The sequence below is a fragment of the Nerophis ophidion genome, linkage group LG06, assembly GCF_033978795.1.
Source record: "Nerophis ophidion isolate RoL-2023_Sa linkage group LG06, RoL_Noph_v1.0, whole genome shotgun sequence".
Lineage (NCBI taxonomy): Eukaryota > Metazoa > Chordata > Actinopteri > Syngnathiformes > Syngnathidae > Nerophis > Nerophis ophidion.
Window position 1 is genome coordinate 2,591,659 of NC_084616.1, and position 18,114 is coordinate 2,609,772.

An 18,114-nucleotide genomic window follows, 5' to 3' on the forward strand; every position below is an offset into this window, starting at 1 on the left:
GCACCTGGGGATAGGCCCCTCCCACCTCCAAAGATATGCACCTGGGGATAGGCCCCTCCCACCTCCAAAGACATACACCTGGGGATAGGCCCCTCCCACCTCCAAAGACATGCACCTGGGGATAGGCCCCTCCCATCTCCAAAGACATGCACCTAGGGATAGGCCCCTCCCACCTCCAAAGACATACACCTGGGGATAGGCCCCTCCCACCTCCAAAGACATGCACCTGGGGATAGGCCCCTCCCACCTCCAAAGACATGCACCTGGGGATAGGCCCCTCCCACCTCCAAAGACATGCACCTGGGGATAGGCCCCTCCCACCTCCAAAGACATGCACCTGGGGATAGGTTGATTGGCAACACTAAATGGTCCCTAGTGTGTGAATGTGAGTGTGAATGTTGTCTGTCTATCTGTGTTGGCCCTGCGATGAGGTAGCGACGTGTCCAGGGTGTACCCCGCCTTCCGCCCGATTGTAGCTGAGATAGGCGCCAGCGCCCCCCGCCACCCCGAAAGGGAATAAGCGGTAGATAAATGGATGGATGGATGGAATACAAAAATATATATATATATATATAATAAACAAAATGCAAAATTCAGATTCATCCAAAAACTTAAATTTGGAACACAGCATCATCGTTTTCACAGCTTTTTTGTTGTTCGAGGTAGAGTGTTTTCATGTAAAGTTCCAGATAGTGTGGTCGTCATGCACGCTCCCGCTGGCCGTGGCGTGACGTCACGCTCCCAGAATGCCCGGCTGTTAGCGCGGCGCCAGCAGTCCAGGCCCAGACTCTCATAAACATCGTTTCAAAAGCTTCATCTGGACAAAATGTCCACGTGGAGGTCGAGCGGAGAGTGGAGGACGACGTCGGCGCGGCGGCAGGCGGTAAGAAAGTTCCCGCTCGTCACGTGTCGACGCTGGCGGTACTTTTTTTTTTTTTTTTGTAGCCACTTTGCTAAAGTAATGAGAAGAGTTAGCCGCAGCCGCACAAACTTTAGTCGATCCTGCATCTGTCGGTGTTTCCTGCGCCCTCGCGACGTTTGTCCTCCATCGCCACTCGCGGTCATCGTGCTGTTGTGTGGGAAGCGAGGCGATGGATTTGAGATGACCCGCCGGGCAAAACTCTGATCCGCCGCCGAATTCCACCTCTGCAAGTCGGCTAGCACACACACTTCGCCCCGGTCCTCACCTTGGTCCTCACGCTCGTTACAACTTTGCACTTCCGCTTCAGTTAAGCACTCGCCCGCTTTTAACAATGTCTCTTTATTCCAAGCACACCACCCAAAACTTTTTTTACATCTTGTTTGAAACACTAAAAGTGCGTTAATGGAGGAAACTTGGGTCATGCCGTGGTGGTGACGTCAGGCGCCACAAGAGGGCGCTGTCTTCTCGGTCATCATCAGCCTCACTTTCTGGTGTGGCGTTTACTGCCAATGAGCCATCCATCCATCCATCCATTTTCGGGGTCGCGGGGGGCGCTGGCGCCTATCTCAGCTACAATCGGGCGGAAGGCGGGGTACACCCTGGACAAGTCGCCACCTCATCGCAGGGCCAACACCGATAGACAGACAACATTCACACTCACATTCACACACTAGGGCCAATTTAGTGTTGCCAATCAACCTATCCCCAGGTGCATGTCTTTGGAGGTGGGAGGAAGCCGGAGTACCTGGAGGGAACCCACGCATTCACGGGGAGAACATGCAAACTCCACACAGAAAGATCCTCAGCCTGGAATTGAACCCAGGACTGCAGGACTTTCGTATTGTGAGGCAGACGCACTAACCCCTCTGCCACCGTGAAGCCCAGTAACAGACACCCTCATATTAATATTGATCATGATAAATGCAACACATCACCATACAACTACAGTACATATGCTGTCTAATCACTAGGACACAAACAAAATAACAATAGACAACTTCAATTACATGAAAAATAAACACAAAAGATAAACCAACTTAAAATCACATAAAAAAGTCAACACAAAAGACGAGACAACTTACAATTTCAGAAAGAAAAATAGCAAAAGACTATGTACAATTTGAGAAAACATTAGCAAACGGCAAAAACAACTTATAATGAACATATTTGTACCGTCTTCAGCGTTGTGCTCCATGGGGTTGTCGTTATCGATGAACACATTTGTCGTAAACAAGCATCACTTCATGTTGTTCCCCAGTAACAAGTTGACACGGGCAGCTTGTATTTGCTACTAAATCAATTTGTGTTCCTCTGCCAGTGCACACGTTTAGTTTTTACTTGGATTTGTGTAATTATCTTTTTTTTTTGTATAGAACCGAGCCGTTGTACATGTGCAGGGCTGAAATTTAACCAGGCCAAGATTGAGGCACGTGCCGCCACCGAACATGCAAACTCCACACAGAAAGATCCCGAGCCTGGATTTGAACCCAGGACTGCAGGAACTTCGTATTGTGAGGCAGACGCACTAACCCCTCTGCCACCGTGAAGCCCGCCAATGAGCCAAATTACTGCAAATGCACTCCATTATTGTTCTTTTACAACCATGACTCTCAGGTGCAGAGAAATAAAAAGTAAACATTGCCCTGTTTAGGATGAGACTGGCGGTAAACAAGGCAGCATTATTTAGTTGACTAGTCCAGTTAGAGACCAGGCCTCCAATTTTCACTTTTTAAAGTCCTACAGAAATGAGATGTTCTTATTTAAACGGGGATAGCAGCTCCATTCTATGTGTCATACTTGATCATTTCACGATATTGCCACATTTTTGCTGAAAGGATTTAGTAGAGAACATCGACGATTAAGTTTGCAACTTTTGGTCGCTAATAAAAAAGCCTTACCTGTACCGGAAGTAGCAGACCATGTGCGCGTGACGTCACGGGTTGTGGAGTTCCTTACATCTGAACATTGTTTACAATCATGGCCACCAGCAGCCAGAGCGATTCGGACTGAAAAAGCGATGAATTTCCCATTAATTTGAGCAAGGATGAAAGATTTCTGGATGAGGATAGTGAGAGTAGAATAGAATAGAATGAACTTTATTGTCATTATATTTGCATATAACGAGATCAAAGACTCCAACTTAAGGTGCGGTAGTGGGAACAAATATGGGGTGAAATAAATGACATAAGAGGTAAAAAGGAAAAACTAACAATTGAAATAGACTACTATCCAATAAAAATAATAAGCAATTCTGTACAATATACAAAACACTATAGAAGTACAAAATACAAATACTGTACAATATACAGAGCAAGACAGGAGTACCAAAGTAATAAATAACAATCAGTGACGGACGTATTGCACTCGAAGGGTAGTATTGCACAGTAGGGTATTAGGGAATGATATTGTACAGGGGTGAATTATTATTATTATTATAAGTTAGAGTTCAACATGGTGACAGCTTTGGGAAAGAAGCTGTCTCTGAGCCTGTTTGTTCTGGCTCTGATGCACCTGTAGCGCCTGCCTGATGGTAGCAAGTCAAACAGGTGGAAGCCAGGGTGTGTGCTGTCCTTGGTAATGTTTTTTGCTCTGTTGAGGCAACGGGAGTTGTGTAAGTCCTTCAGGGAGGGCAGGGGACAGCCGATGATTTTTTGTGCCGACTTTATGACCCTCTGAATCGCCTGTTTGTCTGCTTCAGTGCAGCTGGCGTACCACACTGTTATGCAGTACGTCAGCAGGCTCTCGACAGCCGAGCGATAGAAGGTCACCATCAGCTGCCTCTCCAGTCTGTTCTTCCTCAGCACCCTCAGGAAATGGAGTCTCCGCTGGGCCTTCCGGATGACCGCAGTTGTATTTTGGGTCCTGGACAGGTCAGCAGATATGAGGGTGCCGAGGAACTTGAAGGAGCTGACTCTCTCCACCTCCTCGCCGTTGATGTAGAGGGGGGCGGGGTCTGCAGTGTTTTTCCTGAAGTCAAAGATGAGTTCCTTGGTTTTTGTGGTGTTCAGTGCCAAATTATTCACTGAACACCACGCTGATAGTTTCAGGACCTCGTTATGAGTGAAGGACTAGAGAAAAAAAAAGACAGGATAGTGAGAGCAATTCAGATGTTAGACACATTTACTAGGATAATTCTGGAAAATCCCTTATATGCTTATTGTGTTACTAGTGTTTTAGTAAGATTATATGGTACCTGAAAGTCGGAGGGGTGTGGCCACAGGTGTGGTGACCGCCAGTGTCTCCGGTGGGAGGAGGTAAAGTCCGCAGCTGCAGGAGGACGCAAGCTCCGCTCATGTCTACAGTAAGAGCTGACTTATTACCACAATTTCTCACCGAAACCTGCCGGTTGACATGTGGTCGGGATCCATGTTCGCTTGACCGCTATGTTCCATAGTTAAGCTTCACCTTCGGTAGTTTTAAACAACGAAACACCGGCTGTGTTTGTGTTGCTAAAGGCAGCTTCAATACACCACTTCCCACCTCCATCTTTCTTCTTTGACTTCTCCGTTATTAATTGAACAAATTGCAAAAGATTCAGCAACACAGATGTCCAGAATACTGTGTAATTATGCGATTAAAGCAGACTACTAATAGTTTGGATCGGGCTGGAAAAAAGTGTCCGCTATAACCGGTGACGTCAAACGCACGCGTCATCATACCGCAACGTTTTATTATTATTCACTGAACACCACGCTGATAGTTTCAGGACCTCGTTATGAGTGAAGGACTAGAGAAAAAAAAAGACAGGATAGTGAGAGCAATTCAGATGTTAGACACATTTACTAGGATAATTCTGGTAAATCCCTTATCTGCTTATTGTGTTACTAGTGTTTTAGTGAGATTATATGGTACCTGAAAGTCGGAGGTGTGTGGCCACAGGTGTGGTGACCGCCAGTGGGAGGAGGTAAAGTCCGCAGCTGCAGGGGCGGTATGGCTCGGTTGGTAGAGCGGTCGTGCCAGCAACTTGAGGGTTGCAGGTTCGATCCCCGCTTCCGCCATCCTAGTCACTGCCGTTGTGTCCTTGGGTAAGACACTTTAACCACCTGCTACTAGTGCCACCCACACTGGTTTAAATGTAAAAATTAGATATTGGGTTTCACTATGTAGAGCGCTTTGAGTCACTAGAGAAAAAGCGCTGTGTAAATATAATTCACTTCACTTCAGGAGGACGCAAGCTCTGCTCATAACTACGGTAAGAGCAGACTTATTACCACAATTTCTCACCAAAACCTGCCGGTTTACATGTGGTAGAGAACTATGTTCGCTTGACCGCTCTGTTCAATAGTAAAGCTTCACCTTCGGGAATTTTAAACAACGAAACACCGGCTGTGTTTGTGTTGCTAAAGGCAGCTGCAATACACCACTTCCCACCTACATCTTTCTACTTGGACTTCTCCGTTATTAATTGAACAAATTGCAAAAGATTCAGCAACACGGGTGTCCAGAATACTGTGTAATTATGCGATTAAAGCAGACTACTTATAGCTTGGATCGGGCTGGAAAAAAATGTCCGCTACAACCTGTGACGTCACACACACGCGTCATCATACCGCGACGTGTTCAACAGGATACATCGTGCGGAATTTGAAATTGCAATTTAGTGAACTAAAGCGGCCTTATTGGCATGTGTTGCAATGTTAATATTTCATCATTGATGTATAAACTATTAGACTGCGTGGTGGCTAGTAGTGGCTTTCAGTAGGCCTTTAAGTGACACACTCAGATTTGAATTTCAACATTATTATTGAATTACAACATTATTATGTGCCGTAAAAAGAAATTTTAGGTGACGTCATTTCTGTGTCCATAGAAATGACCAATCACAGAAGGGAATCCCTTGTCTAAGAATAAAGAAATATGTTTGAAATATTTAAGTGGACAATTGGAGTGTATATTTTGACAATAAACTACAAAACAATACAATACAAACAAACCCAGGCCACTTGGGTACCACATCAAAGATTTAGTCGTCTGCATGGAACACTACTTGCATGTTGGTGCTGTGGTACCTCTTCCTATTAACAAACACTCTCTCGTCCACACTTGGAGCAATGATCCTTACATGTGTACCATCGATTGTCCCGACCACTCCAGGGAAGCCCAGCTACCTGCATGAATGCAGTCTGCTCCTGCTGAATTATCCGGGGTGTAGTTGGAAAGACTTGACGAGGTGAGAAGCTGTAAGGGCCATTATTGTTTCCATAACAATTCTGCTTACTGATGGTTGTGATGGCCCCAAATCATCAGCGTTACACAGTTGCATTTTCCCAGTGGGGAGATATGGAAGCATTGTGATGACCTTTAGTTCTGCTGTGAAAGCTCTGCTGCGTGATGTTGCTGATGAGATGACGCCCCTTATTAAATCTGTGACAAAAATAATACCCGCACTGTCTAAACGATACCGTTTGATCAGCTGCTCGTCATCAAACTAGGATAACTTCCGCTCCTTGAACGCAGTGTTTCCCACAGGTCAGGCATCTATTTGCGGGGGTGTGGTAGGGGGGTGGGGGGGAGGTTGATGAGGGGTGGCAGTGGCGACAGCGATGACCAAGAAGAACGAGGAGTTGGAATATAATTACAACGCTTTATGTACATATTTATATACATGTTTGAATAATATTTACATATTTATATGATATGTAACTACAAGCTCCATTCACAGACAGAGTCCCATTGCTTTTATGAGCGGTCCAGCGAGTCAAAAGCCGGACAAAAAAAAAAAGGTTTGTATTTAATTTTTTAAATTTTTTTTTGTGGCGGCCGTAATTCTTTCGTGGCGGGCCGCCACAAATAAACGAATGTGTGGGAAACCCTGCTGAACGTTCGCGCAAGTCTCTCTCGCCTTACTGCCATCCTCCGCTGGCAACTCCTAACCACTTACGACACCTCTGAAGGTCTCTTAAATATCGTGGAGAGTAGGAGTGATTCTTAGACTTAAGAAAGTTGATAAATAGCTTTTATTCTTAAGTTTGAGAGTAGGACTAAATTTCGCAAATTCTCAGGACTTAAGTGTAAAATGGCACTCTTAAGACGCTAGATAAATACGGCCCCAGGGCTACAATTTTCACTTTTTAAGGTCAAGGCAAATGTTGTCTTAAAGGAAGGCTCTTATTTTAGGGCACCAAGGCAAACATTATTTTATTTCTAGGCAGGGGCTCCAAAGTGTGTGTGTGTGTGTGTGTGTGTGTGTGTGTGTGTGTGTGTGTGTGTGTGTGTGTGTGTGTGTGTGTGTGTGTGTGTGTGTGTGTGTGTGTGTGTGTGTATATATATATATATATGTATATATATATATATATATAATATTGGGCTGGGCAATATGGCCTTTTTTTAATATTTGGATATGTTTAGTCCATGTCACCATACAGCATATATATCTGGATATTTTGCCTTAGCCTTGAATGAACACTTGATGCATATAATGACAGCAGTATGATGATTCTATGTGTCTACATTCAAACATTTTTCTTCATACTGCATTCATATATGCTACTTTTAAACTTTCATGCAGTGAGGGAAATCACAACTAAGTCAATTTAGCAAAAAATTTATTTATTAAACAGTTATTATTTCAAAACAGAAAGTGCAAGATTGTCAGAGACATTTTAAAACAAGCTATGAGTGCACTTTTGTGCATGATGTCACTAAGATGACATATCCAAACAACACTAAATTAAAGTGTACTTTTTGTACAGAACGCCACTTCCAAAGTTAAAAACAAATTAAAGTGCACTTTCGTGCATGATGTCACACAAGATTTTTCTGGATTAACTGCAACCGGGAGAGAGCTTTTTGGCTAATGCCAGCATAAAGTGCATTGCAGTAGTCCAGGCCACTTGAAATAAAAGCATGCACGACTTGTTCAAAAAGGTTAAAAGATAAAAACGGTTTTACCCTTGCTTAAAGACAAAGATGATAAAAACACGATTTTAAAACGCCATTGACTTGTTTGTCAAGTTTAAAACCGCTATCTATAGTGACGCCAAGGCTGGTGACCTTGGGACGCACATCATTTTGCAATGGTCCCAAGTCAGTGAGGGCCGGACCAAAAACAAAAACTTCTGTTTTTCCCTCATTCATTATTAAAAAGTTCTGGGCTAACCAAGCTTTGTATCCAGACTGTAATCGATCTAAAGTGCCATTTCCATCTAAAAAAGGCTGCAGTTGCACCAAAACACATTTCTCCAAAATTTTTGACAGAAAAGGTAATTTAGAAATGGGTGATAATTTGACAATCTTGTAGGATCAGGACCTGTTTTTTTATCAAAGGCTCAACAACAGCTCCTTCACAAAAAGAGGGCACACTGCCAGAAATCAAACTGCTGTTGATGATGTCCCTAACAGACAAGCCAATAGTGTCCCAGACTTCTTTAAAAAAGCGAGGGGGTACTGGGTCTTTGGGACAGGACAAGGGTTTTAGTTTGTCCACTATTCCTTTAAGCTCAGGCATAGACACAGGCTCACACTTCCAAAGCATAGCCGAGCACCGACTGCCCACATTGAAACTCAATGGAGAAGGAGAAAGATTTGCCCGAATAGTAGCAACCTTTTCGTTAACAAAGGAGATAAATATTTCTAAAGTTTTACTTGTCATCTCCAGTGAAGTGGCTGGATTCGGATTAAGAACAGAAATAATAGATTTAAAAAGAAAAACGTGGCTTGTTGACACTATTTGAAATTAAAGGGGAACTTTATCACAATTTCAAAAGGGTTACAAACAATAAAAATCAGTTCCCAGTGGCTTGTTGTATTTTTTGAAGATTTTTTCAAAATTTTACCGGTCTCGGAATATCCCTAAATAAAGCTTTAAAGTGCCTTATTTTCGCTCTCTGCAAAGACACTGGCCATTTCCATGTGACGTCACACAGTGCTGCCAATGTAAACAAACAATGGGAATACCACAGCAAGATATAGCGACATTAGCTCGGATTCAAACTCGGATTTCAGCGATTTAAGCGATTCAACAGATTACACATGTATTGAAACAGATGGTTGTAGTATGAAAGTATTGAAGAAGAAACTGAAGCTATTGAGCAAATTCATAGCCATAGCATGGCCGAATAGCTGCGTTAGCATCGCCGATAAAATGTGCGGACCAAACGATCAGGACTTTCGCATCTTTTGACACTGGAGCAACTTAAATCCGTCGATTGGTAAGTGTTTTTTTCGCATTAAATGTGGGTGGAAGGAAACGTAATATAGTTGCAAATGCATCTACAGGTTATCCATACATATCTGTACCATGTCTGCTTTAGCACCGCTGGCAAATAGCATGTTAGCATCGATTAGCTGACAGTCAACATCAACAAAACTCACCTTTGTGATTTTGTTGACTATCGTTGCAAATGCATCTGCAGGTTATCCATACATCTCTGTGCCATGTCTGCCTTAGCATCGCTGGTAAAATGTGGAGACACTCCGGCACATTCAATGGGGGTCTGGCGGCAGATTTCTTGCCACTTTGGCATCTTCGGGCCAGTGGTGCAACTTGAATCCCTCCCTGTTAGTGTTGTTACACCCTCCGACAACACACCGTTGAGGCATGATGTCTCCAAGGTTCCAAGAAATAGTCAAAAAAATGGAAAATAACAGAGCTGAGACCCGGTGTTTGTAATGTGAAAATGAAAATGGCGGGTGTGTTACCTCGGCAACGTCACGTTCTGACGTCATGGCCTCCAGCGCGATAAACAGAAAGGCGTTTAATTCGCCAAAATTCACCCATTTAGAGTTCGGAAATCGGTTAAAAAAATAGATGGTCTTTTTTCTGCACCATCAAGGTATATATTGACACTTACATAGGTCTGCTGCTAATGTTCCCCTTTAAGTCTGACAGATATTTTGTTTTTTCAGTTTTAACCACACTTTGATAATTCCGACAGCTTTCTTTTAGAATTCAATAAGAGACCTCCAAGTGATCCCCTTTCCACTTCCGCTCCGCCCTCCGCCACTCACGGCGAGCTGTGGGCGTGGTGTCATTGAGCCAAGGCTCCTGTTTTGACTTTGTACGTATAGCTCTGAGGGGCGCTATACTGTCCACAATCTCAGAACATGTGGAGATGAAAGAGCACATCAATAGTTCAGTGTCTGCAGTGTGATAGACTCTGTATGGACACAGTGAACAAAGGAGAAAAGGCGGCTGCAGTGTCAGACCTAATAATAACACGCCCATGACGCACGGCAGGCGGTTTTACATCAGCGTCAAAACATAACAGGACTGTGATCGGAAAACACAGCATCACCAACAACAACATTGTCAACATTAAAACCAAAAGACAGTACAAGTTCTGGGTGTGTCCGTGTACTTGTGTTGGGCCAGTAACATGCTGAACCAAATTAAAACCTTCTATCAAGTCCAAAAACTGTCCGGCCATGGGTTTAGAAGGAGAACAAACGTGTAGATTAAAATCCCAGACGATTAAAATCTTGTCGTAGCGCACCAGACTAAAAGCAATGAAGTTCGAAAAGTCCTTGATAAAGTCTTTGTTGTGCTTTGGTGGTCTGTAGATTACAGCACAAAATGCTGGATCAGTCTGTTGCAGCTCGAAACCGCTCCGTGCAAAGAGCACTCCATGATCGCCTTGTGATGAACGCTTTCCTTTAAAACCATAGCTAAACCCTTGCCACGACCGCTCCTTCTCGGCGTGTAATGAAAGTACAGTCTGGAGGCAATAGCTCTGAAAAAGCAGCAGACTCACCGATGCCAATCCAGGTTTCTGTCAGGAACCGTATATCCAAAGAGTGGGATGAGAAAAAGTCCTGGAGAACAAAAGTCTTGTTCATCATGGATCTCGCATTCACGAGTGCACACCTCGTAGATGTTGTTGTAGCCACGTGCGGTGCCCAGCTCAGCCGCTGAAGATAAGCCAGGGACATGTCACCTGAGCCCAGGTGAGATGAGGGAAGAGGGCGCAGAGCACAGGGGTCCTCCCGCTGTCCGATGATTGGCACCATCCAAGACCCAACCAGTCGAGGCGTTCGCCGCGACAAATAGCGACCAAAACAGTCGCTGTACTCCCGGGGAAGTGCAGAGATCTTCACCGCGTCAGGATACAGTGCCAACCAAGCTTTCACTTTTACCAGTCGGCCGGATCGTACTTTTCGGCGTTTCCGCTTCCTGGGCAGCGGTGCGTTCACCCGACGGAAGCACTCGGGTGGGTTAGTATGGAAAAATGAATCGGAGTCTCTTGCATTGGGAAGTTCACATGACCGCACTGACTCCCCTATCCTCAACAACTCCTGGTGTTTGTAGACCAGAAGTGAGTCGATGGTCCTCAACACGCACACACACACACAGACATGGGACGGCGAGGCGCAGTGGGAGAGTGGCCGTGCGCAACCTGAGGGCCCCTGGTTCAATCCCCACCTAGTACCAACCTCGTTGTGTCCTGAGCAAGACTCTTCACCCTTGCTCCTGATGGGTGCTGGTTAGTGCCTTGCATGGCAGCTCCCTCCATCAGTGTGTGAATGTGTGTGTGAATGGGTAAATGTGGAAGTAGTGTCAAAGCGCTTTGAGTACCTTGAAGGTAGAAAAGCGCTATACAAGTACAACCCATTTATCATTTATTTATATACAGGCAAATACCCGTCAACCTTATAGGGTCTTGTGGAATGCGAAAAAAACGACTTTTGTCTTACTATCTCTCATAATGATTTTGAACGATCGGCAAAATTACAAAAAAAAGTACAGTTCCCTTTTAATGTATGGCGGCTTTTATTTTGCCGTGGCGGGCCCCGCGATCAATTATATGTTGGGGAAACCCTGTAATCAAGGTGCAATTTTGCTATTGTCTGACCCCAGCACGTCATTTGCTTATGATGCTATGTTTTTTTGCTTCATGTTTCAGATCCTTTTAGGATGTTGAGCTTCCTCCCCAATTCCGCCGTGACGGGAGTGCCGTGCTGCTGAACACTAGAGGACTGAGACAGAAAAACGCAAGCTCCAAACGCCCTCATTACTGCAGCCCTCGTGGGGTTGCTATGGCAGGTGCTGTCGCCGAAACCAAACGCTGGACGCAGGCCTGTCCCACCAAGGCAGGACAGACCACACGTCATTGCCGCAAGGGACAAACTGCACTTAGTGTCATCGCGAGCACACCCAGGAAACTAAAAGAGCCCTAAGAAGCAGAGCTGAAGCTGATGTAGAATCCTCATGAGTGTTGCTTGTGTGGCCTCCATCTCAGCTCCATTCTCTTGCACCAGCACTACCCCCGTGGGACCATGTTCCACCAGCAGGACCAGCTGAAGGGTCCGCTGCAGGATAGCATCATCTTCCACTGCCAGGAGTGCGGGAAGCAATTCAACACCCAGCTGGGTTACAGGCGGCACCTGGTGGAAGCTCACACCAACGCCGGCACAGGCTCGGACGGCACGCCGTCCCTGCTGGAGCACCTGGGCGGCGGCCACACCGACAGACCGCCCCCGGCCGAGGGCAACAACAACACCGTCGTGTCTGTGAGAGAGCGGAAATATTCCTGCGAGCGATGCGACCGGCGCTTTTACACCCGCAAGGACGTACGTCGCCATGCTGTGGTGCACACGGGACGCCGAGACTTCCTGTGTCCCCGCTGTGCGCAGCGCTTTGGCCGCAGAGACCACTTGACCCGTCACTTGAAGAAGAGCCACGCCCATGACACGGGATTGATACCACTGGTTACGCCCAGCACTCCTGTGGCGACGTCCACCGCAACCACGCCGTGTCCCGCCAAGGAGGCCAGCCCTCTATCCTCCGACAGGGGCTCCTCCTCTTCCTCCTCCAAGGAACCGGTGGAGACCTTCACCCGGGATATGTTCAACTCCTACCCCATTGCTAACCCTGTGCCCGGGATGAGTCACCCGCACGGCCTCATGCAGGTCTCGCTGTCCTCCAGCATGGGTCGCCACATGCCTCCTCCGTCGACACACAACCACCACCACCACCACCTGCAGCCCCTGGCGGCGCCGCAGCAGCAGTCGTACGGCAACATGTCTCGGTACCAACAAGGATCTACCTCGTATCCCCGCACTGACGTGGACAGCTTCCTGCTGGATCTGCAGAGCGCCCCTCCTCCCCATCTCAACTCTTCTACCTCTACGTCCACCTCCCCTCAGAGGGAGATGCTCGGCGAAGGGATGGGCGTTGGCGGTGAGCCCCACCTGCTCCCCAGGAATCCTGCCATCTCCCCGGCTGAGCTCTCCTGCACCACTAACATGGAACTCGGCCCACTGTTGGGCTTTCTGCCTTTCAGCCTGCCGCCTTACAGCTCTCATGTGGGGATGGGAGGGTTAATGATGGGTTATCCTCCTGCCACCACCGCCGCCTCCTCCCCAACTTCCTCCACTGGGTTGTCCTCCCAGTCTTCAGGGCCTTTTAGCTTCTTCCAGCCTCCTCAGGCTCACGTGCCCCAGGGCCCTGTGGCCCACAACCACAGCCAGCTACCTCAGGCATACAGCACTTCTGCTGTTAGCACTTCTAGCTCCTTACCTCATTACTACCAGGCCTTTCAGCAATAAGCAGTTCTGTTGACCGCGATTAGCCTTCTTCACACCTTTTTTTGTTTTTGTTTTGTTGAATGGCATCTTTATGACGTATACATCAAGTATGTAACTTGGAACACAACAAATCACCTCATCAGTATTACCTCGTTATTTAAAAAAAAAATAGCTTGAATGCACAACTTTGTCTCACTACAACCACCAGAGTCATATTTTTAAAAAACGTATAATTAACGGTTCATGCACTTGACACAGTTATCACATGTGATGGTTTGATAACCGGAAGAATACTTGTACCATTAGTTACTGGGTAAAAGAACTCCAGACCAGCTCAGAATCCGTTTGCGAGCACTGAGTTCCAAGGAGCCACGCTAACATGGTGACACACTTATCTCTAATTACAAATGCACTTAAGTACATTTTTTAGCACAACATACCTTTTTTAGCGGCTTAAAGGCGAGTCAGTCTTGTAAACCAGTGGTCCCCAACCTTTTATACAACACAGACCGGATTAATGTCAGCAGTATTTACACCCGTGCCGGATAAATACAGCAAAAATAACGAGCATGAAAACTACAACTCACTATAACGCTGACTTAGTGGAAGCCCTGGGCGTGTTTCTTTGCAATGAGATGCAGATGGAAATCAGCCTTTGGTTACAATCTGTCACTTTTATATTTGATATGTTCATTCATGTGCATTGTGTCATGTCACAAAGTTAGAATCAATGGCAACTTCCTATGAGGAGTTTTATTGTATGTCTATAAACAAGCTCATTGGTGTGTCCAGTGCACAGGTGTCAAACTCAGGGCCCTCCACCTCATTTTATATGGCGCGCAAAAGCCTGGAAATAATGTGTCAGTAAAATACCTTATTTTCTTTATTTTCTTACTAAAGGTATTCACATTTTTTTCTAGTTTGACAGGGGAAACAAATAATGTCCGATATTGCAACAAATGCTATATAAAGTAACTTTGTTGGTCAAAATCCAAATAAATACTTAAATATCTGCTTAACTTATGATTTCCAAGCAAGTTACCCATCAAATTGTTCACTATAAAAATGACCAATAGATTTTACTGTAAAAATGTAGGGATTTTAAAAAAATTTTTTACAGCATAGCTGAAAAAAATGACCAATGTTTTACTGTTTTTACAGTAAAATTCTGTCAACTGAGCTGTGATTTTTTTGTTTTTTTACTGTAAAATCCACGGTTGATGACTTTATGGTACCACATTTTATTATGGTAAAAAACTGGCAGCTGAGTTGCCAAAATAAAATTAAACTGCGCTGCTGTATTGCTATTTACAGTAAAATGTTGTAAAAATATATATTTTTTAAGAAACACCATATTTTACAGTAAAAGTCTGGCAACTAAGCTGCCACTTTTTTTCCCGTAAAAAATTGTAAAATCAGATTTTTTTAAATTTTTATTCTTTATGTTAAAAAACAAATTTATTTTCATAGGTAAATTCCTGAATAATTTACTGTTACAATCGGCCCTCTAATGGCAGCCATGACTGCGGTGTGGCCCTCAATGAAAACGAGTTTGACACCCCTGGTCTAGTGGGACAGGCTCAAGTTAAGTTGGAGAAAATGACATCCTTTTTTATAAGTTATTGAATGTTTCTCTGCGGCCCGGTAGCTAATGCATCACGAACCGGTGGTTGGGGACCACTGTTGTAAACGACTCCTGACGGAAATAAAAGAATCTGGCATTTGACAGCGGCGATGCCAGTCATACAGAGAAAGCCTGACCATGATGCCAAATACCAGTAGATATCATGGGATGTCAGTCCCTCAATTCTCTGACGTGATGCTGTGCCTTTGGATCCCTGAACCCTAGAGGCCTTCAGAAAGCGTGCAGCAGCCATGTGGCTGTAGTATCTCATTTCTATACTTTTAACGCACTATGCCAAAATGTCTCACAATGAACCTTAGTTGCTGACTGCAAATCAGGAGACTCACCTTAAAGAGCCTAACTTAACACCTCAAATAGTCGTTTCCTTCTAGGTGGATTACTCTCCTAGATATTGGACAATGCTCTTCTGGCATTCCTGCTTTTTTAACATCTATTAGCCACAATGCAAGTTCATTTTCTAAAACAAAGATCTTCATAATCGTATTTTATAATGTGTAAAAAAAAAAAGCCCTCATTGGTAGAAGGATTGTCGTTACTTTACAGAGTTGTATTCCTCTTCTTCAGGTCCTTCACATACGATATATTAGGACATGTATAGTTTGGATTAGTGCTGGGCGATATGGCTGAACACTGTATCACGATACAAGCACAATATTATTGATATTTTTATGATTTATGGAAAATGAGGATTGTCTGATTATAATCCTCCAGCTCTCAAGACAAGCATGAAAAACACTCAATGTCAATCAAATAGTAAAATCACATTGAACACTTAACAAAAAGCTCTTAAAATGAAGGTGCAAAAATAAGGACTATGTTGGCAATATTAAAGTGTAAGAAAATATTGTGAAAATGTGAACATAGAAACCTGAGAAACTGTTTTTGGCAGGTTTAGTGGCAGCTGTGCTCTAAAGGGTGAGCTAAGGTGGTGTGGTGTTAGCCGCCTTGCTTTGCATCCGTTACAGACCACATTGGTCTGACTACGGTCCCCTTTTTTTTAAATCCCCAAATCTGCCTAGGTCCCTTTTTCTGTTTTATCCAAGATTTAACTTTAACTTTCTCTTCTCACTCCATGCAGAGAATCAACTGCAAGAACGCGCAACCAAACTCGATAGTTGATATTGTTACCTGATTGGCTGTTAACGTGTAACTCAGTGACACCCAGAGAGCGAGTGATTTGTTCATGCAACAGAACCTGCTTCCATACTTCTGCTTTCTTCTGATGGAAAAATATTTGATCAAACACATTTTTTCCTGCTATTGATTACGTCTGTGTGGTGATACTTTCTGATGTTGGTTTATCGCCCAGCCCTACCATGTGTTGTCAAGTAATAATTGGTCAAAAAAGTCCAAACTAGTCCAATATATCCGTCTAGTAGAGGTATTATTTTGGGGAAATAATGTGAAAATTGAAAAACATCTGACAGAATTTCTCTTGGGTTTGGTTGGTCACGGACGTCCTGGTTCTAATGTGGCGGCCGTAATTGGAATAATAGTTGTTCCCACTGGCTCGTTGATTCCTAGAATCAGCCATAGGCAACTTCTGTAAAGCAGAACGGTCAAACTCACATGCCAACCAAATCCGAACTTTGACAAGCGAGAAACGCCCAACGTGACCCCAAGCATCAAAAACACAAACTCCTTGATTTTAGGTAGCGACGCATACTTGTGATCATTTAGATGTCTAAAGAGTTATTCTTAGAGTACAAGAACCAGCCCCATTTTTGAAGATAGAACTTTAAGTTTAAGGTTGACTTTGTAGGGAATGGGTCAGTGTTTGGTGCGAGAAGCAGTACTTCTACACGAAGCACGCCATCTTGTGGTCGCACTTAAACTGAGTGACGTGACCCCTGACATTTTTTATCTTTATTGTGTAATTTAGATTCTCTGGATGTGAGCAACTATGACCTTGTTGCTGTTTTGATTTAGCACAGCAAAAAAAAAATCTATAGTATGCATAGCCTTTTCTGATATTACCCATAATGACCCTGTCTGCTAGTTTTACTTTGGTGTGTTGGAGCTTCCAATGGAGGTGGGACTGAAACGCCACACGCAAATTTGACTTCCTTCCTTCCCCCAAGGGGGGGTGGGTGTCAATATCAGAAGGAGAAATACTTTATTAATCCCCGGCGGGAACATCAGTATCAAAGTTTTCGACCTATTTCTTTGGTAATTATGTCACACTGTCAAGAAGAATGGATCCCAAGCGGATTTTGTAGTCCGGTAGTACCTCGGGATACAAGTTTATTTAGTTCTGGGACACAGCTCGTACCTCAAACTTGTATTTGCCAAACAGCCTCACCCATTAAATGGAGTTAAAATCCATTCAACATGTGCGATTTTAACATGTAAGACAAAGGAATTTTTAGATACAAAATAGTCAAAAGCAGTGAAGTTGTCACCTTGTGTAAATGCTAAATAAAAAGAGAATACAACAAATCCTTTTCAACTTATATTCAATTGAATAGACTGCAAAGACAAGATATTTCATCTTCACACTGACAAACTTTTGCAAATAATCATGAAGTTAGAATGTAATGGCAGCAACACATGTCAAAAAAGGCATTTTTACCAGTGTGTTACATGGCCTTTCCTTTGAACAACACTCAGTGCAGGTTTGGGAACTGAGGAGACACATTTTTGAAGTGGAATTCTTTCCCATTCTTGCTTGATGTACAGCTTAAGTTGTTCAACAATCCTGGGTCTCTGTTGTCGTATTTTAAGCTTCATATTGCACCACACATTTTCAATGTCTGGACTACAGTCTAGTACCCACACTCTTTTACTATGAAGCCACGCTGTTGTAACGCGTGGTTTGGCATCGTCTTGCTGAAATAAGCAGGGGCGTCCATGATAACAACATATGTGGCTCCAAAAGCTGTATGTACCTTTCAGCATTAATGGTGCCTTCACAGATGTGTAAGTTAGCCATGCCTTGGCCACTAATACACCCCCATACCATCACACATGCTGACTACAACACTTTCACCCTACAACAATCACTAATACACCCCCATACCATCACACATGCTGACTACAACACTTTCACCCTACAACAATCACTAATACACCCCCATACCAT

At 44.3% G+C, this 18,114-nt stretch overlaps 1 protein-coding gene across 1 annotated transcript; it reads left to right on the forward strand.

The window, feature by feature from the left end:
- The first annotated feature begins 732 nt into the window (after positions 1-732).
- LOC133554073 (zinc finger protein PLAGL2-like) lies at positions 733-18,111 on the forward strand. The gene is made up of 2 exons (XM_061902453.1): positions 733-883; positions 11,764-18,111. Exon 2 carries the CDS (start codon positions 12,137-12,139, stop codon positions 13,406-13,408), a length of 1,272 nt encoding a protein of 423 aa, XP_061758437.1. The 5' UTR covers positions 733-883; positions 11,764-12,136; the 3' UTR covers positions 13,409-18,111.
- Positions 18,112-18,114: the final 3 nt, after the last annotated feature.